The sequence below is a fragment of the Cottoperca gobio genome, chromosome 8 (genome assembly GCF_900634415.1).
Source record: "Cottoperca gobio chromosome 8, fCotGob3.1, whole genome shotgun sequence".
NCBI lineage: Eukaryota > Metazoa > Chordata > Actinopteri > Perciformes > Bovichtidae > Cottoperca > Cottoperca gobio.
This window is the reverse complement of record NC_041362.1, coordinates 23147961-23173837: the sequence shown is the minus strand read 5'-3', so window position 1 is coordinate 23173837 and position 25877 is coordinate 23147961. Positions and strand designations below refer to the sequence as shown.

The 25877-nt window shown below is 36.9% G+C and overlaps 1 protein-coding gene across 1 annotated transcript in view; it reads right to left on the bottom strand.

Annotated features, from left to right (window-relative positions):
• Nucleotides 1–850: 850 nt before the first annotated feature.
• Nucleotides 851–25877, bottom strand: part of rcn3 (reticulocalbin 3, EF-hand calcium binding domain) — a 26406-nt gene continuing 1379 nt past the window's right edge. The window contains exons 3-8 of the mRNA XM_029437170.1: nt 25433–25626; nt 24087–24259; nt 4974–5034; nt 4803–4894; nt 3223–3330; nt 851–1573 (exon numbers count right to left, since the gene is read on the bottom strand). Coding sequence (XP_029293030.1) covers nt 1466–1573; nt 3223–3330; nt 4803–4894; nt 4974–5034; nt 24087–24259; nt 25433–25626 — 736 coding nt within the window. The 3' untranslated portion in view covers nt 851–1465. The remainder of the gene's footprint in view (nt 1574–3222; nt 3331–4802; nt 4895–4973; nt 5035–24086; nt 24260–25432; nt 25627–25877) is intronic.

Here is a 25877-nt window from a genome sequence, read left to right as displayed (position 1 = left end):
CATGCCAACCACATCAACAACTGCTTTATTCCACCTCAGGAACAATTCCTGCCTCCGACCCTCTCATCCATGCCCTCATCACTCGCCTGGCCCCTCCCTACCTCTCTGAACTCCTCCCCCGCCACGTCCCTACCTGTCAGGTCCGGAGAGGCAAACACCCTAAAGACCACCAGGACCAAACTCCGGACCTGTAGTGACAGGGCCTTCTCAGCTGCTGCACCCTCCCTCTGGAATGCCCTCCTAAACAACATCAAACAGTCCATCACCATCTTTCAAACAAGCCCTTAAAACCCACCTCTTGCTGATTGCCCCCCTGATTGCTTTCCCCTGCTGACCCCCCCATCTCATGACTAGTTTTACCTGCTCTCTGTTCTGTTTGCATCTTGTATGTGTACGACTTTGTATATGTCTGTTTCTCTATTGTAAAGCGTCTTTGTGTATCAAGAAAAGAACTACATACATTAAATGTATTATTATTATTATGCATGCAAAATTACAAATAATCAAGCCGATATTCAAAGCAATAAACTCATTACAAGAGACTAAAAACTAAAAAAACTGATTGTTAAATATGAAATAAAACTGCCTGTAATTATTCATTTGGACTACTGATAACACGATGGGATCATATCATCACAACACATTATGCTGAAAGTTGATAAATAGCTCTACCTCTGCTTTAGCAAGTTTAACACTTTCAAACTAAATGTAATGTCTTACTGTAGGCAGGAAGTATACAAGTACAGAGCTACACTGTTGTATTGATAACATTTATCATAATTACAATCATATAATACGGTAATGTAACTGAAGTTTCAAGTTCATGGTTGACACAAAATAAATAACTACATTTGTAGAAAAAACAAGACTTTAATAGTCAAATGGAAGAAAATGTCAGTAACACAGCCCTCCAGTCACAACTCACCTTTTTCTTCCAAGTCATACTCTTTTTGACAGAAAATGTTCGCAAATGTTCACATGCAACCATATCTGTCTGAGATACAAACCTCTGTATCCCCTGTATGCTGCTCTTTATTATATAAGAACAATGTTTCCCCATGTGTTGGGACCACCTTCACACCTCTAGCATTGTGTTGGCTGGATGCTAGTGCATGTTGGACGTTATCTACATTTTTGTCATTTTGGAGATACACAGTTTAAATGTAATCTATGAGGATATGCATCTCGGTTTGAAACAAATAAATCACATAATATGTAAATGAAGCAAAGAGAGAACTATGTGTCGGACCATCAGTATCATCTTTATTCACATACACAGTATGTGAGCGCATGCTGAATATGAATGGACTAGTATGTCTTTGTGCATGTGTGAACATTGCTACATATATATATATATATATATATATATATATATATATATATATATATACCCCCACCCCAAAACACAGTAACCAAATTCTCCATCGTAGTGAAATATAAACCCAAATGAGCTTCTGACAGGTCATCAAAGTTCATCATGTCTCTTCGTTAAGTCTTCCCCGTAATTGGTCGCCTGGCTGCCCACAAACATGTTCCAGTTGGCTAGAATCTCCTTCTTGGTTATTTTCTTGTCCTGTTGTTTGATCACCAGATTCCATCCAACATTGGTTGATTGGTTTAAGATTGAAAGGAAGAGAGGGAGGGGATACATGAGGTGGTGACAACAACAGTAGGAGAAAGCAAGACAGACACAAGCTTGTTAATAATTAACCCCCAATTACCAAATTATTTGCACCATGTTAACTAATATTCTTGACAGCAGAGACAAGTGGTGGACTGTCAGTGTGGCTGTCTTCGGCATGTTGTCCCTGTCCTACTATTTATTATTTATGACATTAATTACATTGCAGTGGTATGTGTAGTGTACAGTACACAATATGTACAGCATATTATTGCACATTTGCTGTAGTATGTGCAGTGTTTATTCAACTCATATTAGAGCTGGTAGAAAGTTCCTGGTTTTAGTCCAGTCTCTATTCATAGCTTTTATCTTATTGCAGTTATTGTTTGTGTACCTTATGCACCTAATAAACTGGTAACTCAGTGTAGACTTACATTACTGCTAACTATTAAAAGGATAACTCCTTTCCTTACTTAGAGGATAGAGCCGGTGTTGTTTTATATGTTCCTTGATGTCAACAAATCCCATGCAAAGACCAAAGCCAACAGAGTTGTTAGTCTGTCTCTTAATACTTTCTGACTTTCCTCACTGTGGCTCTCTGTCCCAAGACCCTTGGTTCCACACTTCATCTTTGGCTCAAAAATATATAGTTTAATTTAAAAAAAGGCTCAATAACTTCTTAAAACTGCAGATTTGGATCGATCCACATTTGGTGCTCTGGTGGGTATTTGTGGCATTATGTGGGATTAAGTCAAAATACTCTACAGTGTGTGTGTTCATGGTAATGAAGGAAAATGTCCCTCTGTGCAGAAGTGTGGCTCATTTGTATGTTTATAATAGTTTTTGGACAACAATGGAGTGTTACGGCACAGAGGAAGACATATAAGGCTTTGATACACACACTATACTTACTATACTATGCATGCTAATTGTTGATTTGGCTCGGCATATGGGATTTGTTGACAATAAGAACAATACAATACAGAATACAAGCCGTATCCTTTAGGTTTATATACTTATTTACTTACAGTTGTATTTACTCCGTTCCAGGAAGCTAGTCTCTTCCATTCCTCTTCTTCACAATAAAACTCATTTTGCAGATACACAAATCATTGACCTTTGTCAGTTACAACAACAGGGCATGGTATTGCAGTTGCAATGGGAGATTGTTTTGAAAAGTGCATTTAAAGACACCTCAATATTTAACTTTTTAAACTCAGCTGCAAACCTTTTAAATATATCCTTTTTAAACACTCTTGTTTGCCATATCATTTGGTTTAAAGGTTTTCCCACGACAGAGCTCATTCCTTTAATATATCTTTCAGCTGGCAACTATATTAGATGTTGGGGCATCTTTGAACACACCATGGAGGAGAGTTTTCACAATACTCATAGCTTACAATTGCATTACCACGTACTGGTACAAATATATATAGTATATAGTATAGTATATATAGTTGCCTAAATGTACTGCTTGCTTTTAGTGTTGGAGTAAACATCAACCTAAAACGTTCTGGTATTGGAAGTGTGGCTCAGCATCTACTGTGTGTCAAAGGCACCATATAGTCGAGTATAGAGTGTTTAAGCAGTGAGACGTCTACCTTGTCGGTGTCTGTCTCATGGATCAAGTGTTTGGCTTCATTGTCAGCATGGTCAACCTCTCCTGGCAAAACCCAATTGGCCACCTCACCATTATCCATGTAGCCATCCTGTACAACACACAACTGCTTTACTGAGGAACTAACTGTAAGAACAGGCACAGTGGTGGCACGCAGACATCTGAAAAATAAATGCAATCAACATTTGAAAGCAGAGGAATTATGAAGCAGGAAAGCTAAGCAAGAACCAGGAGAACAATGAAACGTGTCATTGTTCACAGGACAGAAAATACAGATCATAATGTTGTCTGTTATAGCATGGAATACAACAGCATAGACAGTTTATTGTTACTTCTGCTGTTGTCCTGTGGAGGCTGCAGACAGACATGCTGTAGCTCACGAGGCGTGATGTCATCAGCTGCTTCTCACCTGGCAGCAATGAGCTTCACCAGCAACACACATGCAAACACATGTTAACCTGGTCATCTCAATTTCTGATCCACAGTACAACAGCAGAAAAGAACAGCTGATACACAATGTCAGATGGAAGAAGGGTTAGAACTGAGCTGATGGAGAATTCAGTTTCCGTTTGTTTTAGGATCAGTTTACTAGTGCTTAGTAGGGATGGAAGTAACACATTACACTTACTCTTGTGACTGAGAAAGTGTTTTGTGTACTTCTGAAAAGGAGTCACTTTACTTTTATAGGAGCAGTGTGAAGGATTGAGCTGCATCTAGCTGTGAGGAACCAACCCAATATCCCTCTGCTCACCGCTCCCTTCACAACCCCGTGGAGAACCTAAGGTGGCCTTCAGGCAACGTGAACAGTCTACAGCCAGTTTGGTTTGTCCTGGGCTTTTGTAGAAACATGGAGGTGCAACACGCTCTCTATGGCCCCTTAGTCAATAAAAACTGTTAGTTTCAAGTCATTATACACAATGAAAACATAGTTTTATATTATAAAACTTACTATATATTCCAGTTCTACCAATAAATCTCCCTTAATCCCACACACTGCTCCTTTGCTAACATGCAACGTGTACATCTTCCAGCAGTGACTACATTCATTATCTGAGGAACTTCTATCTTCAGTAAAGTTTGCACAGCGACACAGATGTTTGTGCTGATCCCTGTCATTGCTGCATTTGTAGAAAGTAACTGATTACATTACTTAAGTATCGTACAATTTTTAGGTATTTGTACTTTAGTTAAGTATTTGAATTTTATGTTACTTTATACTTACTTTACTCCACTAAATGTCTATATTCCATCACAGTTATCAACTGGAGTTACTACTGACTTTTTAGATTAAGATTTTACAAACAAAACATTATATAAAGCTGTAACATTAAAAAGCTGCTTGTGTGTTCATTTGTCAGGTATAATATTCATTATAACACGCTGTAAAGAAATCACAATGTCCAACGAGTACTTTTTACTTTTGAGTACATTTTTGTTGAAGAGACTTTTGTACTTTTAATTAAGTGAAATCGTGAATGTAAGACTTTTACTTGTAACAGAGTATTTTTACTACTTTTACTAAAGGGAAATACAAGTACTTCTTCCATCACTTGTAGCTTTTACCTTGTTGGCATCTCTAAACTCTGAGAAATGTTTCTTCTCTGTCTGGACCCAGTCCGGCACACTCTCCCCATTCTCTGATGAGTACATATCCCCTGTGGAGCAGCAGTACACACACATTTAGGACACATCGCCTCCAGGTAAGGAGTGGAGGTCAGTCTGAGAGTCACTTACCGATGTATTCATCTAAGTTGATCTTCCCGTCACCGTTCTTATCAATGTCTTCCACTGTTTCCTAAAAGAGAACATGATTAAGTTTTCATAGTGGTCCAATGCTGTTAGTGATTTATTGATCAAGTATTTTATTTTATAGGTTTCTGAACATTAAGAGCTCTGTGCGAGGAGGAGGGATATCAAATGTAAATTGATTGTACTAATACACTGTTATACAAACAGTATCATAGCTGTCAGGCTAGAAACAGACAAATACAATATGATGTGCATATATGTGTGTAATAGTAGAGGTAGATCGATTATTGTCATTTTGAGATAGTCGGCATGAGCCCAATGCCTGCGCTCATGAGGTAGATTATATATTTATTATAGTATTTTACTGAGCGAACACCAGGCCACGACACAACATTTTTATTTATGTAAGTTTACACATTTTCATTATCTCTCAGAAACAAAGAGATTCTGCTATCTGCTTATAAATGTTGTTGAGTGCACTAAAACTCTATTTTTCATTAATAAGTTATTGTTTTTTTAATGTTTAGTTTTTTTGATTACATGTGGGCATTTATTCAGTTGATACATCTTTTGTTTAATATAAGTGCACTGCAAACATACTGCACAATCAGAGACAATGCAGACAATAACAGTGTTAAATAAATGTTTATGTTCAGCAATTTAGTGTCTTATTTCTTATTGTTATTAAATTGTTGTATTTTATCAGATGCGAAAAAACAAAAATAAAACAATATATATTGGCCATTGACCACCCTGCTCTCTAAATATTAGCATCGGCCATTGGCCATAATATTCACTGTGAGCACATGTACTGTGTGTGATATTCACGGTGATCACATGTACTGTGATCACATGTACTGTGTGTAATATTCACTGTGATCAAATGTACTGTGTGTAATATTCACTGTGATCAAATGTACTGTGTGTAATATTCACTGTGATCACATGTACTGTGTGTGATATTCACTGTGATCACATGTACTGTGTGTAATATTCACTGTGAGCACATGTACTGTGTGTGATATTCACTGTGATCACATGTACTGTGTGTAATATTCACTGTGAGCACATGTACTGTGTGTGATATTCACTGTGATCACATGTACTGTGTGTGTATATTCACTGTGATCACAGACCTGTGGGAATATTCACTGTGAGCACATGTACTGTGTGTGATATTCACTGTGATCACATGTACTGTGTGTAATATTCACTGTGATCACATGTACTGTGTGTAATATTCACTGTGAGCACATGTACTGTGTGTGATATTCACTGTGATCACATGTACTGTGTGTGATATTCACTGTGATCAAATGTACTGTGTGTAGATTCACTGTGATCACATGTACTGTGTGTAATATTCACTGTGATCACTGTACTGTTGTGATATCCACTGTGATCACATGTACTGTGTGTAATATTCACTGTGAGCCACATGTACTGTGTGTGATATTCACTGTGATCACATGTACTGTGCATAATATTTCACTGTGATCACATGTACTGTGTGTAATATTCACTGTGAGCACATGTACTGTGTGTGATATTTACTGTGATCACATGTACTGTGTGTGATATTCACTGTGATCAAATGTACTGTGTGTAATATTCACTGTGATCACATGTACTGTGTGTGATATTCACTGTAAACACATGTACTGTGTGTGATATTCACTGTAAACACATGTACTGTGTGTGATATTCACTGTGATCACATGTACTGTGTGTAATATTCACTGTGATCACATGTACTGTGTGTAATATTCACTGTGATCACATGTACTGTGTGTAATATTCACTGAGATCACATGTACTGTGTGTAATATTTACTGTGATCACATGTACTGTGTGTGATATTCACTGTGATCACACGTACTGTGTGTAATATTCACTGTAAACACATGTACTGTGTGTGATATTCACTGTGATCACATGTACTGTGTGTAATATTCACTGTGATCACATGTACTGTGTGTAATATTCACTGTGATCACATGTACTGTGTGTAATATTCACTGTGATCACATGTACTGTGTGTAATATTCACTTAGATCACATGTACTGTGTGTAATATTCACTGTGATCACATGTACTGTGTGTAATATTCACTGTGATCACATGTACTGTGTGTAATATTCACTGTGATCACATGTACTGTGTGTAATATTCACTGTAAACACATGTACTGTGTGTAATATTCACTGTGATCACATGTACTGTGTGTAATTTTCACTGTAAACACATGTACTGTGTGTAATATTAACTGTGATCACATGTACTGTGTGTGATATTCACTGTGATCACATGTACTGTGTGTGATATTCACTGTGATCACATGTACTGTGTGTGATATTCACTGTGATCACATGTACTGTGTGTAATATTCACTGTGATCACATGTACTGTGTGTAATATTCACTGTGATCACATGTACTGTGTGTAATATTCACTGTGATCACATGTACTGTGTGTAATATTCACTGTGATCACATGTACTGTGTGTAATATTCACTGTGATCACATGTACTGTGTGTAATATTCACTGTGATCACATGTACTGTGTGTAATATTCACTGTAACACATGTACTGTGTGTAATATTCACTGTGATCACATGGACTGTGTGTGATATTCACTGTGATCACATGTACTGTGTGTGATATTCACTGTGATCACATGTACTGTGTGTGATATTCACTGTAAACACATGTACTTTGTGTAATATTCACTATAAACACATGTACTGTGTGTAATATTCACTGTGATCACATGTACTGTGTGTGATATTCACTGTGATCACATGTACTGTGTGTGATATTCACTGTGAGCACATGTACTGTGTGTAATTTTCACTGTAAACACATGTACTGTGTGTAATATTCACTGTGATCACATGTACTGTGTGTGATATTCACTGTGATCACATGTACTGTGTGTAATATTCACTGTAAACACATGTACTGTCTGTAATATTCACTGTGATCACATGTACTGTGTGTAATATTCACTGTGATCACACGTACTGTGTGTGATATTCACTGTGATCACACGTACTGTGTTTAATATTCACTGTGATCACACGTACTGTGTTTAATATTCACTGTGATCACATGTACTGTGTGTAATATTCACTGTGATCACATGTACTGTGTGTAATATTCACTGTGATCACACGTACTGTGTGTAATATTCACTGTGATCACATGGACTGTGTGTAATATTCACTGTGATCACACGTACTGTGTGTAATATTCACTGTGATCACATGTACTGTGTGTAATATTCACTGTGATCACATGTACTGTGTGTAATATTCACTGTGATCACACGTACTGTGTGTAATATTCACTGTGATCACATGGACTGTGTGTAATATTCACTGTGAGCACATGTACTGTGTGTAATATTCACTGTGATCACATGTACTGTGTGTAATATTCACTGTGATCACATGTACTGTGTGTGATATTCACTGTGAACACATGTACTGTGTGTAATATTCACTGTGATCACATGTACTGTGTGTAATATTCACTGTGATCACATGTACTGTGTGTAATATTCACTGTGATCACACGTACTGTGTGTAATATTCACTGTGATCACATGTACTGTCTGTAATATTCACTGTGATCACATGTACTGTGTGCAATATTCACTGTAAACACATGTAGTGTGTGTTATTTTCACTGTAAACACATGTACTGTGTGTAATATTCACTGTAAACACATGTACCGTGTGTGATATTGACTGTAAACACATGTACTGTGTGTGATATTCACTGTAAAGACATGTACTGTGTGTAATATTCACTGTAAACACATGTACTGTGTGTGATATTCACTGTGATCACATGTACTGTGATCACACGTACTGTGTGTGATATTCACTGTAAACACACGTACTGTCTGTAATATTCACTGTGATCACACGTACTGTGTGTAATATTCACTGTAAACACACGTACTGTCTGTAATATTCACTGTGATCACATGTACTGTGTGTGATATTCACTGAGATCACATGTACTGTATGTGATATTCACTGTGATCACATGGACTGTGTGTGATATTCACTGTGATTACATGAACTGTGTGTGATATTCACTGTGATCACATGTACTGTGTGTAATATTCACTGTAAACACATGTACTGTTTGTGATATTCACTGTAAACACATGTAGTGTGTGTTATTTTCACTGTAAACACATGTACTGTGTGTAATATTCACTGTAAACACATGTACTGTGTGTGATATTCACTGTGATCACATGTACTGTGTGTAATATTCACTGTGATCACATGTACTGTGTGTGATATTCACTGTGATCACATGTACTGTGTGTGATATTCACTGTAAACACATGTATTTTGTGTAATATTCACTGTAAACACATGTACTGTGTGTGATATTCACTGTAAACACATGTACTGTGTGTGATATTCACTGTGAGCACATGTACTGTGTGTAATATTCACTGTAAACACATGTAATGTTTGTGATATTCACTGTGATCAAATGTACTGTGTGTGATATTCACTGTGATCACATGTACTGTGGTCACATGTACTGTGTGTAATATTCACTGTAAACACATGTACTGTGATCACATGTACTGTGTGTAATATTCACTGTGATCACATGTACTATGTGTAATATTCACTGTAAACACATGTACTGTGTGTGATATTCACTGTAAACACATGTACTGTGTGTAATATTCACTGTGATCACATGTACTGTCTGTAATATTCACCTTGATCACATGCACTGTGTGTGATATTCACTGTGATCACATGGACTGTGTGTGATATTCACTGTGATCACATGAACTGTGTGTGATATTCACTGTGATCACATGTACTGTGTGTAATATTCACTGTAAACACATGTACTGTGTGTGATATTCACTGTGAGCACATGTAGTGTGTGTTATTTTCACTGTAAACACATGTACTGTGTGTGATATTCACTGTGAGCACATGTAGTGTGTGTTATTTTCACTGTAAACACATGTACTGTGTGTAATATTCACTGTAAACACATGCAGTGTGTGTTATTTTCACTGTAAACACATGTACTGTGTGTGATATTCACTGTGATCACATGAACTGTGTGTGATATTCACTGTGATCACATGTACTGTGTGTAATATTCACTGTAAACACATGTACTGTGTGTGATATTCACTGTAAACACATGTAGTGTGTGTTATTTTCACTGTAAACACATGTACTGTGTGTAATATTCACTGTGATCACATGTACTGTGTGTAATATTCACTGTGATCACATGTACTGTGTGTAATATTCACTGTGATCACACGTACTGTGTGTAATATTCACTGTGATCACATGTACTGTCTGTAATATTCACTGTGATCACATGTACTGTGTGCAATATTCACTGTAAACACATGTAGTGTGTGTTATTTTCACTGTAAACACATGTACTGTGTGTAATATTCACTGTAAACACATGTACTGTGTGTGATATTGACTGTAAACACATGTACTGTGTGTGATATTCACTGTAAAGACATGTACTGTGTGTGATATTCACTGTGAGCACATGTACTGTGTGTAATATTCACTGTAAACACATGTACTGTGTGTGATATTCACTGTGAGCACATGTACTGTGTGTAATATTCACTGTAAACACATGTACTGTGTGTGATATTCACTGTAAACACATGTACTGTGTGTGATATTCACTGTGATCACATGTACTGTGATCACACGTACTGTGTGTGATATTCACTGTAAACACACGTACTGTCTGTAATATTCACTGTGATCACACGTACTGTGTGTAATATTCACTGTAAACACACGTACTGTCTGTAATATTCACTGTGATCACATGTACTGTGTGTGATATTCACTGAGATCACATGTACTGTGTGTGATATTCACTGTGATCACATGGACTGTGTGTGATATTCACTGTGATCACATGAACTGTGTGTGATATTCACTGTGATCACATGTACTGTGTGTAATATTCACTGTAAACACATGTACTGTTTGTGATATTCACTGTAAACACATGTAGTGTGTGTTATTTTCACTGTAAACACATGTACTGTGTGTGATATTCACTGTGATCACATGTACTGTGTGTAATATTCACTGTGATCACATGTACTGTGTGTGATATTCATTGTAAACACATGTACTGTGTGTGATATTCACTGTGAGCACATGTACTGTGTGTAATATTCACTGTAAACACATGTAATCTTTGTGATATTCACTGTGATCAAATGTACTGTGTGTGATATTCACTGTGATCACATGTACTGTGGTCACATGTACTGTGTGTAATATTCACTGTAAACACATGTACTGTGATCACATGTACTGTGTGTAATATTCACTGTGATCACATGTACTATGTGTAATATTCACTGTAAACACATGTACTGTGTGTGATATTCACTGTAAACACATGTACTGTGTGTAATATTCACTGTGATCACATGTACTGTCTGTAATATTCACCTTGATCACATGTACTGTGTGTGATATTCACTGTGATCACATGGACTGTGTGTGATATTCACTGTGATCACATGAACTGTGTGTGATATTCACTGTGATCACATGTACTGTGTGTAATATTCACTGTAAACACATGTACTGTGTGTGATATTCACTGTGAGCACATGTAGTGTGTGTTATTTTCACTGTAAACACATGTACTGTGTGTGATATTCACTGTAAACACATGTAGTGTGTGTTATTTTCACTGTAAACACATGTACTGTGTGTAATATTCACTGTAAACACACGTAGTGTGTGTTATTTTCACTGTAAACACACGTAGTGTGTGTTATTTTCACTGTAAACCCATGTACTGTGTGTGATATTCACTGTGAGCACATGTTGTGTGTGTTATTTTCACTGTAAACACATGTACTGTGTGTAATATTCACTGTAAACACATGTACTGTGTGTAATATTCACTGTGATCACATGTATTGTGTGTGATATTCACTGTGAGCACATGTACTGTGTGTAATATTCACTGTGAGCACATGTACTGTGTATGATATTCACTGTGATCACATGTACTGTGTGTAATATTCACTGTGATCACATGTACTGTGTGTAATATTCACTGTGATCACACGTACTGTGTAATATTCACTGTGATCACACGTACTGTGTGTAATATTCACTGTGAGCACACGTACTGTGTGTAATATTCACTGTGATCACATGTACTGTGTATGATATTCACTGTGATCACATGTACTGTGTGTAATATTCACTGTGATCACATGTACTGTGTGTAATATTCACTGTGATCACATGTACTGTGTGTAATATTCACTGTGATCACACGTACTGTGTGTAATATTCACTGTGATCACATGTACTGTCTGTAATATTCACTGTGATCACATGTACTGTGTGCAATATTCACTGTAAACACATGTAGTGTGTGTTATTTTCACTGTAAACACATGTACTGTGTGTAATATTCACTGTAAACACATGTACTGTGTGTGATATTGACTGTAAACACATGTACTGTGTGTGATATTCACTGTAAAGACATGTACTGTGTGTGATATTCACTGTGAGCACATGTACTGTGTGTAATATTCACTGTAAACACATGTACTGTGTGTGATATTCACTGTGAGCACATGTACTGTGTGTAATATTCACTGTAAACACATGTACTGTGTGTGATATTCACTGTAAACACATGTACTGTGTGTGATATTCACTGTGATCACATGTACTGTGATCACACGTACTGTGTGTGATATTCACTGTAAACACACGTACTGTCTGTAATATTCACTGTGATCACACGTACTGTGTGTAATATTCACTGTAAACACACGTACTGTCTGTAATATTCACTGTGATCACATGTACTGTGTGTGATATTCACTGAGATCACATGTACTGTGTGTGATATTCACTGTGATCACATGGACTGTGTGTGATATTCACTGTGATCACATGAACTGTGTGTGATATTCACTGTGATCACATGTACTGTGTGTAATATTCACTGTAAACACATGTACTGTTTGTGATATTCACTGTAAACACATGTACTGTGTGTAATATTCACTGTGAGCACATGTACTGTGTGTAATATTCACTGTGATCACATGTACTGTGTGTGATATTCACTGTGATCACATGTACTGTGTGTGATATTCACTGTGATCACATGTACTGTGTGTGATATTCACTGTGATCACATGTACTGTGTGTAATATTCACTGTAAACACATGTACTGTGTGTAATATTCACTGTAAACACATGTTGAGTGTGTTATTTTCACTGTAAACACATGTACTGTGTGTAATATTCACTGTAAACACATGTACTGTGTGTGATATTCACTGTGATCACATGTACTGTGTGTAATATTCACTGTGATCACATGTACTGTGTGTGATATTCACTGTGATCACATGTACTGTGTGTGATATTCACTGTAAACACATGTATTTTGTGTAATATTCACTGTAAACACATGTACTGTGTGTGATATTCACTGTAAACACATGTACTGTGTGTGATATTCACTGTGAGCACATGTACTGTGTGTAATATTCACTGTAAACACATGTAATGTTTGTGATATTCACTGTGATCAAATGTACTGTGTGTGATATTCACTGTGATCACATGTACTGTGGTCACATGTACTGTGTGTAATATTCACTGTAAACACATGTACTGTGATCACATGTACTGTGTGTAATATTCACTGTGATCACATGTACTATGTGTAATATTCACTGTAAACACATGTACTGTGTGTGATATTCACTGTAAACACATGTACTGTGTGTAATATTCACTGTGATCACATGTACTGTCTGTAATATTCACCTTGATCACATGTACTGTGTGTGATATTCACTGTGATCACATGGACTGTGTGTGATATTCACTGTGATCACATGAACTGTGTGTGATATTCACTGTGATCACATGTACTGTGTGTAATATTCACTGTAAACACATGTACTGTGTGTGATATTCACTGTGAGCACATGTAGTGTGTGTTATTTTCACTGTAAACACATGTACTGTGTGTGATATTCACTGTAAACACATGTAGTGTGTGTTATTTTCACTGTAAACACATGTACTGTGTGTAATATTCACTGTAAACACACGTAGTGTGTGTTATTTTTACTGTAAACACACGTAGTGTGTGTTATTTTCACTGTAAACCCATGTACTGTGTGTGATATTCACTGTGAGCACATGTTGTGTGTGTTATTTTCACTGTAAACACATGTACTGTGTGTAATATTCACTGTAAACACATGTACTGTGTGTAATATTCACTGTGATCACATGTATTGTGTGTGATATTCACTGTGAGCACATGTACTGTGTGTAATATTCACTGTGAGCACATGTACTGTGTATGATATTCACTGTGATCACATGTACTGTGTGTAATATTCACTGTGATCACATGTACTGTGTGTAATATTCACTGTGATCACACGTACTGTGTAATATTCACTGTGATCACACGTACTGTGTGTAATATTCACTGTGAGCACACGTCCTGTGTGTAATATTCACTGTGATCACATGTACTGTGTATGATATTCACTGTGATCACATGTACTGTGTGTAATATTCACTGTGATCACATGTACTGTGTGTAATATTCACTGTGATCACATGTACTGTGTGTAATATTCACTGTGATCACACGTACTGTGTGTAATATTCACTGTGATCACATGTACTGTCTGTAATATTCACTGTGATCACATGTACTGTGTGCAATATTCACTGTAAACACATGTAGTGTGTGTTATTTTCACTGTAAACACATGTACTGTGTGTAATATTCACTGTAAACACATGTACTGTGTGTGATATTGACTGTAAACACATGTACTGTGTGTGATATTCACTGTAAAGACATGTACTGTGTGTGATATTCACTGTGAGCACATGTACTGTGTGTAATATTCACTGTAAACACATGTACTGTGTGTGATATTCACTGTGAGCACATGTACTGTGTGTAATATTCACTGTAAACACATGTACTGTGTGTGATATTCACTGTAAACACATGTACTGTGTGTGATATTCACTGTGATCACATGTACTGTGATCACACGTACTGTGTGTGATATTCACTGTAAACACACGTACTGTCTGTAATATTCACTGTGATCACACGTACTGTGTGTAATATTCACTGTAAACACACGTACTGTCTGTAATATTCACTGTGATCACATGTACTGTGTGTGATATTCACTGAGATCACATGTACTGTGTGTGATATTCACTGTGATCACATGGACTGTGTGTGATATTCACTGTGATCACATGAACTGTGTGTGATATTCACTGTGATCACATGTACTGTGTGTAATATTCACTGTAAACACATGTACTGTTTGTGATATTCACTGTAAACACATGTACTGTGTGTAATATTCACTGTGAGCACATGTACTGTGTGTAATATTCACTGTGATCACATGTACTGTGTGTGATATTCACTGTGATCACATGTACTGTGTGTGATATTCACTGTGATCACATGTACTGTGTGTGATATTCACTGTGATCACATGTACTGTGTGTAATATTCACTGTAAACACATGTACTGTGTGTAATATTCACTGTAAACACATGTTGAGTGTTTATTTTTTCACTGTAAACACATGTACTGTGTGTAATATTCACTGTAAACACATGTACTGTGTGTGATATTCACTGTGATCACATGTACTGTGTGTGATATTCACTGTGATCACATGTACTGTGTGTAATATTCACTGTGATCACATGTACTGTGTGTGATATTCACTGAGATCACATGTATTGTGTGTGATATTCACTGTGAGCACATGTACTGTGTGTAATATTCACTGTGAGCACATGTACTGTGTGTAATATTCACTGTGATCACATGTACTGTGTGTGATATTCACTGTGATCACATGTACTGTGTGTGATATTCACTGTGATCACATGTACTGTGTGTGATATTCACTGTGATCACATGTACTGTGTGTAATATTCACTGTGATCACATGTACTGTGTGTAATATTCACTGTGAGCACATGTACTGTGTGTAGTATTCACTGTGATCACATGTACTGTGTGTGATATTCACTGTAAACACATGTACTGTGTGTAATATTCACTGTAAACACATGTACTGTGTGTGATATTCACTGTAAACACATGTACTGTGTGTGATATTCACTGTGATCACATGTACTGTGTGTAATATTCACTGTGATCACACGTACTGTGTGTAATATTCACTGTGATCACACGTACTGTGTATAATATTCAGTGTGGTCACATGTACTGTGTGTAATATTCACTGTAAACACATGTACTGTGTGTAATATTCACTGTGATTACATGTACTGTGTGTAATATTCACTGTGATCACATGTACTGTGTGTAATATTCACTGTGATCACACGTACTGTGTGTAATATTCACTGTGATCACATGTACTGTGTGTAATATTCACTGTGATTACATGTACTGTGTGTAATATTCACTGTGAGCACATGTACTGTGTGTAATATTCACTGTGATCACATGTACTGTGTGTGATATTCACTGTGAACACATGTACTGTGTGTAATATTCACTGTGATCATATGTACTGTGTGTAATATTCACTGTAAACACATGTACTGTGATCACATGTACTGTGTGTGATATTCACTGTGATCACATGTACTGTGTGTAATATTCACTGAGATCACACGTACTGTGTGTAATATTCACTGTGATCACACGTGCTGTGTGTAATATTCACTGTGAGCACACTTACTGTGTGTAATATTCACTGTGATCACATGTACTGTGTATGATATTCACTGTGATCACATGTACTGTGTGTAATATTCACTGTGATCACATGTACTGTGTGTAATATTCACTGTGATCACACGTACTGTGTGTAATATTCACTGTGATCACACGTACTGTGTGTAATATTCACTGTGAGCACACGTACTGTGTGTATTATTCACTGTGATCACATGTACTGTGTATGATATTCACTGTGATCACATGTACTGTGTGTAATATTCACTGTGATCACATGTACTGTGTGTAATATTCACTGTGATCACATGTACTGTGTGTAATATTCACTGTGATCACACGTACTGTGTGTAATATTCACTGTGATCACATGTACTGTCTGTAATATTCACTGTGATCACATGTACTGTGTGCAATATTCACTGTAAACACATGTAGTGTGTGTTATTTTCACTGTAAACACATGTACTGTGTGTAATATTCACTGTAAACACATGTACTGTGTGTGATATTCACTGTAAACACATGTACTGTGTGTGATATTCACTGTGATCACATGTACTGTGATCACACGTACTGTGTGTGATATTCACTGTAAACACACGTACTGTCTGTAATATTCACTGTGATCACACGTACTGTGTGTAATATTCACTGTAAACACACGTACTGTCTGTAATATTCACTGTGATCACATGTACTGTGTGTGATATTCACTGAGATCACATGTACTGTGTGTGATATTCACTGTGATCACATGGACTGTGTGTGATATTCACTGTGATCACATGAACTGTGTGTGATATTCACTGTGATCACATGTACTGTGTGTAATATTCACTGTAAACACATGTACTGTTTGTGATATTCACTGTAAACACATGTACTGTGTGTAATATTCACTGTGAGCACATGTACTGTGTGTAATATTCACTGTGATCACATGTACTGTGTGTGATATTCACTGTGATCACATGTACTGTGTGTGATATTCACTGTGATCACATGTACTGTGTGTGATATTCACTGTGATCACATGTACTGTGTGTAATATTCACTGTAAACACATGTACTGTGTGTAATATTCACTGTAAACACATGTTGAGTGTTTATTTTTTTCACTGTAAACACATGTACTGTGTGTAATATTCACTGTAAACACATGTACTGTGTGTGATATTCACTGTGATCACATGTACTGTGTGTGATATTCACTGTGATCACATGTACTGTGTGTAATATTCACTGTGATCACATGTACTGTGTGTGATATTCACTGAGATCACATGTATTGTGTGTGATATTCACTGTGAGCACATGTACTGTGTGTAATATTCACTGTGAGCACATGTACTGTGTGTAATATTCACTGTGATCACATGTACTGTGTGTGATATTCACTGTGATCACATGTACTGTGTGTGATATTCACTGTGATCACATGTACTGTGTGTGATATTCACTGTGATCACATGTACTGTGTGTAATATTCACTGTGATCACATGTACTGTGTGTAATATTCACTGTGAGCACATGTACTGTGTGTAGTATTCACTGTGATCACATGTACTGTGTGTGATATTCACTGTAAACACATGTACTGTGTGTAATATTCACTGTAAACACATGTACTGTGTGTGATATTCACTGTAAACACATGTACTGTGTGTGATATTCACTGTGATCACATGTACTGTGTGTAATATTCACTGTGATCACACGTACTGTGTGTAATATTCACTGTGATCACACGTACTGTGTATAATATTCAGTGTGGTCACATGTACTGTGTGTAATATTCACTGTAAACACATGTACTGTGTGTAATATTCACTGTGATTACATGTACTGTGTGTAATATTCACTGTGATCACATGTACTGTGTGTAATATTCACTGTGATCACACGTACTGTGTGTAATATTCACTGTGATCACATGTACTGTGTGTAATATTCACTGTGATTACATGTACTGTGTGTAATATTCACTGTGAGCACATGTACTGTGTGTAATATTCACTGTGATCACATGTACTGTGTGTGATATTCACTGTGAACACATGTACTGTGTGTAATATTCACTGTGATCATATGTACTGTGTGTAATATTCACTGTAAACACATGTACTGTGATCACATGTACTGTGTGTGATATTCACTGTGATCACATGTACTGTGTGTAATATTCACTGAGATCACACGTACTGTGTGTAATATTCACTGTGATCACACGTGCTGTGTGTAATATTCACTGTGAGCACACTTACTGTGTGTAATATTCACTGTGATCACATGTACTGTGTATGATATTCACTGTGATCACATGTACTGTGTGTAATATTCACTGTGATCACACGTACTGTGTGTAATATTCACTGTGATCACATGTACTGTCTGTAATATTCACTGTGATCACATGTACTGTGTGCAATATTCACTGTAAACACATGTAGTGTGTGTTATTTTCACTGTAAACACATGTACTGTGTGTAATATTCACTGTAAACACATGTACTGTGTGTGATATTGACTGTAAACACATGTACTGTGTGTGATCTTCACTGTAAAGACATGTACTGTGTGTGATATTCACTGTGAGCACATGTACTGTGATCACACGTACTGTGTGTGATATTCACTGTAAACACACGTACTGTCTGTAATATTCACTATGATCACATGTACTGTGTGTGATATTCACTGAGATCACATGTACTGTGTGTCATATTCACTGTGATCACATGGACTGTGTGTGATATTCACTGTGATCACATGAACTGTGTGTGATATTCACTGTGATCACATGTACTGTGTGTAATATTCACTGTAAACACATGTAGTGTGTGTTATTTTCACTGTAAACACATGTACTGTGTGTAATATTCACTGTAATCACATGTACTGTGTGTAATATTCACTGTGATCACATGTACTGTGTGTGATATTCACTGTGATCACATGTACTGTGTGTGATATTCACTGTAAACACATGTATTTTGTGTAATATTCACTGTAAACACATGTACTGTGTGTGATATTCACTGTAAACACATGTACTGTGTGTGATATTCACTGTGAGCACATGTACTGTGTGTAATATTCACTGTAAACACATGTACTGTGATCACATGTACTGTGTGTAATATTCACTGTGATCACATGTACTATGTGTAATATTCACTGTAAACACATGTACTGTGTGTGATATTCACTGTAAACACATGTACTGTGTGTAATATTCACTGTGATCACATGTACTGTCTGTAATATTCACCTTGATCACATGTACTGTGTGTGATATTCACTGTGATCACATGGACTGTGTGTGATATTCACTGTGATCACATGAACTGTGTGTGATATTCACTGTGATCACATGTACTGTGTGTAATATTCACTGTAAACACATCTACTGTGTGTGATATTCACTGTGAGCACATGTAGTGTGTGTTATTTTCACTGTAAACACATGTACTGTGTGTGATATTCACTGTGAGCACATGTAGTGTGTGTTATTTTCACTGTAAACACATGTACTGTGTGTAATATTCACTATAAACACATGCAGTGTGTGTTATTTTCACTGTAAACACATGTACTGTGTGTGATATTCACTGTGATCACATGAACTGTGTGTGATATTCACTGTGATCACATGTACTGTGTGTAATATTCACTGTAAACACATGTACTGTGTGTGATATTCACTGTAAACACATGTAGTGTGTGTTATTTTCACTGTAAACACATGTACTGTGTGTAATATTCACTGTAAACACATGTAGTGTGTGTTATTTTCACTGTAAACCCATGTACTGTGTGTGATATTCACTGTGAGCACATGTTGTGTGTGTTATTTTCACTGTGAACACATGTACTGTGTGTAATATTCACTGTAAACACATGTACTGTGTGTAATATTCACTGTGATCACATGTATTGTGTGTGATATTCACTGTGAGCACATGTACTGTGTGTAATATTCACTGTGAGCACATGTACTGTGTATGATATTCACTGTGATCACATGTACTGTGTGTAATATTCACTGTGATCACATGTACTGTGTGTAATATTCACTGTGATCACACGTACTGTGTAATATTCACTGTGATCACACGTACTGTGTGTAATATTCACTGTGAGCACACGTACTGTGTGTAATATTCACTGTGATCACATGTACTGTGTATGATATTCACTGTGATCACATGTACTGTGTGTAATATTCACTGTGATCACATGTACTGTGTGTAATATTCACTGTGATCACATGTACTGTGTGTAATATTCACTGTGATCACACGTACTGTGTGTAATATTCACTGTGATCACATGTACTGTCTGTAATATTCACTGTGATCACATGTACTGTGTGCAATATTCACTGTAAACACATGTAGTGTGTGTTATTTTCACTGTAAACACATGTACTGTGTGTAATATTCACTGTAAACACATGTACTGTGTGTGATATTGACTGTAAACACATGTACTGTGTGTGATATTCACTGTAAAGACATGTACTGTGTGTGATATTCACTGTGAGCACATGTACTGTGTGTAATATTCACTGTAAACACATGTACTGTGTGTGATATTCACTGTGAGCACATGTACTGTGTGTAATATTCACTGTAAACACATGTACTGTGTGTGATATTCACTGTAAACACATGTACTGTGTGTGATATTCACTGTGATCACATGTACTGTGATCACACGTACTGTGTGTGATATTCACTGTAAACACACGTACTGTCTGTAATATTCACTGTGATCACACGTACTGTGTGTAATATTCACTGTAAACACACGTACTGTCTGTAATATTCACTGTGATCACATGTACTGTGTGTGATATTCACTGAGATCACATGTACTGTGTGTGATATTCACTGTGATCACATGGACTGTGTGTGATATTCACTGTGATCACATGTACTGTGTGTGATATTCACTGTGATCACATGTACTGTGTGTGATATTCACTGTGATCACATGTACTGTGTGTAATATTCACTGTAAACACATGTACTGTGTGTAATATTCACTGTAAACACATGTTGAGTGTTTATTTTTTTCACTGTAAACACATGTACTGTGTGTAATATTCACTGTAAACACATGTACTGTGTGTGATATTCACTGTGATCACATGTACTGTGTGTGATATTCACTGTGATCACATGTACTGTGTATAATATTCACTGTGATCACATGTACTGTGTGTGATATTCACTGAGATCACATGTATTGTGTGTGATATTCACTGTGAGCACATGTACTGTGTGTAATATTCACTGTGAGCACATGTACTGTGTGTAATATTCACTGTGATCACATGTACTGTGTGTGATATTCACTGTGATCACATGTACTGTGTGTGATATTCACTGTGATCACATGTACTGTGTGTGATATTCACTGTGATCACATGTACTGTGTGTAATATTCACTGTGATCACATGTACTGTGTGTAATATTCACTGTGAGCACATGTACTGTGTGTAGTATTCACTGTGATCACATGTACTGTGTGTGATATTCACTGTAAACACATGTACTGTGTGTAATATTCACTGTAAACACATGTACTGTGTGTAATATTCACTGTGATCACATGTACTGTGTGTAATATTCACTGTAAACACATGTACTGTGTGTGATATTCACTGTGATCACATGTACTGTGTGTAATATTCACTGTAAACACATGTACTGTGTGTAATATTCACTGTGATCACATGTACTGTGTGTGATATTCACTGTGATCACATGTACTGTGTGTGATATTCACTGTAAACACATGTACTGTGTGTGATATTCACTGTGATCACATGTACTGTGTGTGATATTCACTGTGATCACATGTACTGTGTGTAATATTCACTGTGATCACATGTACTGTGTGTAATATTCACTGTGAGCACATGTACTGTGTGTAATATTCACTGTGATCACATGTACTGTGTGTAATATTCACTGTAAACACATGTACTGTGTGTAATATTCACTGTGATCACATGTACTGTGTGTGATATTCACTGTGATCACATGTACTGTGTGTAATATTCACTGTGATCACATGTACTGTGTGTAATATTCACTGTGCTCACATGTACTGTGTGTGATATTCACTGTGATCACATGTACTGTGTGGGATATTCACTGTGATCACATGTACTGTGTGTGATATTCACTGTGATCACATGTACTGTGTGTAATATTCACTGTGCTCACATGTACTGTGTGTTATATTCACTGTGATCACATGTACTGTGTGTAATATTCACTGTGATCACATGTACTGTGTGTAATATTCATTGTGAACACATGTACTGTGTGTGATATTCACTGTAAACACATGTACTGTGTGTAATATTCACTGTGAGCACATTTACCTTGTGTAATATTCACTGTAAACACATGTACTGTGTGTGATATTCACTGTGATCACATGTACTGTGTGTAATATTCACTGTGATCACATGTACTGTGTGTAATATTCACTGTGCTCACATGTACTGTGTGTTATATTCACTGTGATCACATGTACTGTGTGTAATATTCACTGTGATCACATGTACTGTGTGTAATATTCATTGTGAACACATGTACTGTGTGTGATATTCACTGTGATCACATGTACTGTGTGTAATATTCACTGTGATCACATGTACTGTGTGTGATATTCACTGTGATCACATGTACTGTGTGTAATATTCACTGTGATCACATGTACTGTGTGTGATATTCACTGTGATCACATGTACTGTGTGTAATATTCACTGTGATCACATGTACTGTGTGTAATATTCACTGTGATCACATGTACTGTGTGTAATATTCACTGTGATCACATGTACTGTGTGTGATATTCACTGTGATCACATGTACTGTGTGTAATATTCACTGTGATCACATGTACTGTGTGTAATATTCACTGTGATCACATGTACTGTGTGTAATATTCACTGTGATCACATGTACTGTGTGTAATATTCACTGTGATCACATGTACTGTGTGTGATATTCACTGTGATCACATGTACTGTGTGTTACTGGTTTGGCCTCTTCAGGGATCAGAGGGTAGGAAATAAATATTGATGTTGAAAGTAGAATTCCATGTGGTTGCAAAGGTGTATTTATGCTTGTAAAGCATGAAACATATCTCACCACTGGCTCTGCCATCCATGGAGCCACATCATAAGCATGAAAAAAAAAGAAATCAAAGTTGCTGGTGGTTAGAGTGTATATTCTACCTGCACTATCACGTCTCTCATGTAATCAAACTCCTCCGGGTGAAGGAAGGCAGTGAACTCCTCTCGTGTGGCAATACCGTCACCGTCTCGATCAGCTGTCTTGAAGCGCCTCTGGTCCCGGGTCAGCATGGACTTATAGGTGGCCTTGTCCTCAATGTCACCAAACTCCTCATCTGAAAAGATGACTTACATGTTCAGCAGTACAAGCATTCTGTGTTTCCTGAAGCACTTCTGATTAATAGTTTTGCTGAATTTATTTTCCAGCTGAAAAAGCAGAAAGTTCATTTTTGACCTTGGGATAAGCATGTCTGACCAAATAATCTCACCTCAAGACACGCTGCCCAGGTCTCATTGCTAATGAAGACAGTGAAAGCAGCAAAAAGTTGAAAGCTCCAGAAAAGCAATTAAGTGGACCTTTGAGTTGTACAGAAGACTATTAGGGCCAGGTGTAAGAGGGAACAAATGAAAGGAGGAAGAGTTTTTATTTATTTTGCATTTCAAGGTTGAAATGTTGAGAAAAAAAAACTGAAGATACCTGATGGACAGCAGTGCCTCTCGTCTCTCCGGCAGCAAATCTGATAAAGCAACATGTGAAATGCATAGTTTTCTTGTTTTCAAATTCTTGTTTTCAAATGTATTTTGTCAATACAATTTTTCTTTTGATTGAAGGTTGAGAGTAAAGTTGAAATGTCAAGAATAAAGTCAAACTTTCAGTTTACAGAATGCACTGATGATTGTAGTTTAATTTATTGTCAACATTTCGACTTGATTCTTGAAATGCAAAATGAGAAAAAGCCTTCCTCCTCTCATTTTCTCCCCATTATGCCGGCCGTAGAGTTGAGATTATTTTGTCAAATATTCTTCATCAATTGCCCGTCAGTATCAATATATTTGTTAGTCTATACTGCACTGACTGTGCAGGTGCACCCTGCGGCTCACTCAGTGTGATAGGCTCCAGCCCACCCTGACCAGGATTAGTGGTTTACAGAAGGTAAAGATGGATATACAATGTAGTAGAAAGTTATTTTAGTCATTTGTCAGCTATGGCTGGTGTTGCTCATCACTTTGAATATTTTGCATATAAGAACACTAGTTGAGAAGAGCTGGGTTTATGTTTAATAATGAGAGTAGAATTTTAAATGTGGACTAATAGGGGATTCTGTTTCCTTAGACAGTTCCAAATGGAGACCTCCAAGCTGCTTCATTTGTTATGTTAGCGGACACGATGGCAGCACTACAATCAGTTTCCAGGGCAGAAAAAATGAGGTGGAAGAGAAAAGGAGGTAGTAAAGGAAGAAATAAGGAAGCAGTTAGAATGGAGGTGCATCTTTCACACACAGAATTACCCAGGTAGAAGCCGTAGGTGGTGTTTTTGTACTCCTCCCATCCTATCTTTCCATCTTGGTTCTTGTCGTAGTCCTTCCAGTGTTTGTTCACATTCTCCTCGATGTACCTCCTCTGCCGGTGTTTGATCCAATAGTGCAGCTCTGTATGGCTGATGTAGCCGTCTTTGTCTGTATCAATGCGGTCCACAATCTTCCTGTGGGGAGAGATAAGAGGGAGAGGGTTATGGATAAGGTTGACTAAAATCATCTGCTTCCACCATGCTTTTGGGAAATAGAACCTGAAATTCTGATATTCACACACCCCGATAATAATGTCTGATAATAAAAACAATAGAAAAACCTGAATCCAGAATCAAAAAATGCACTTCAGGAATGCACTACTGTCTTGTTTTTGTACGATGACATTAAAAGAAGCTTCAACCTTATGACTGTTGCTGAGACAGTG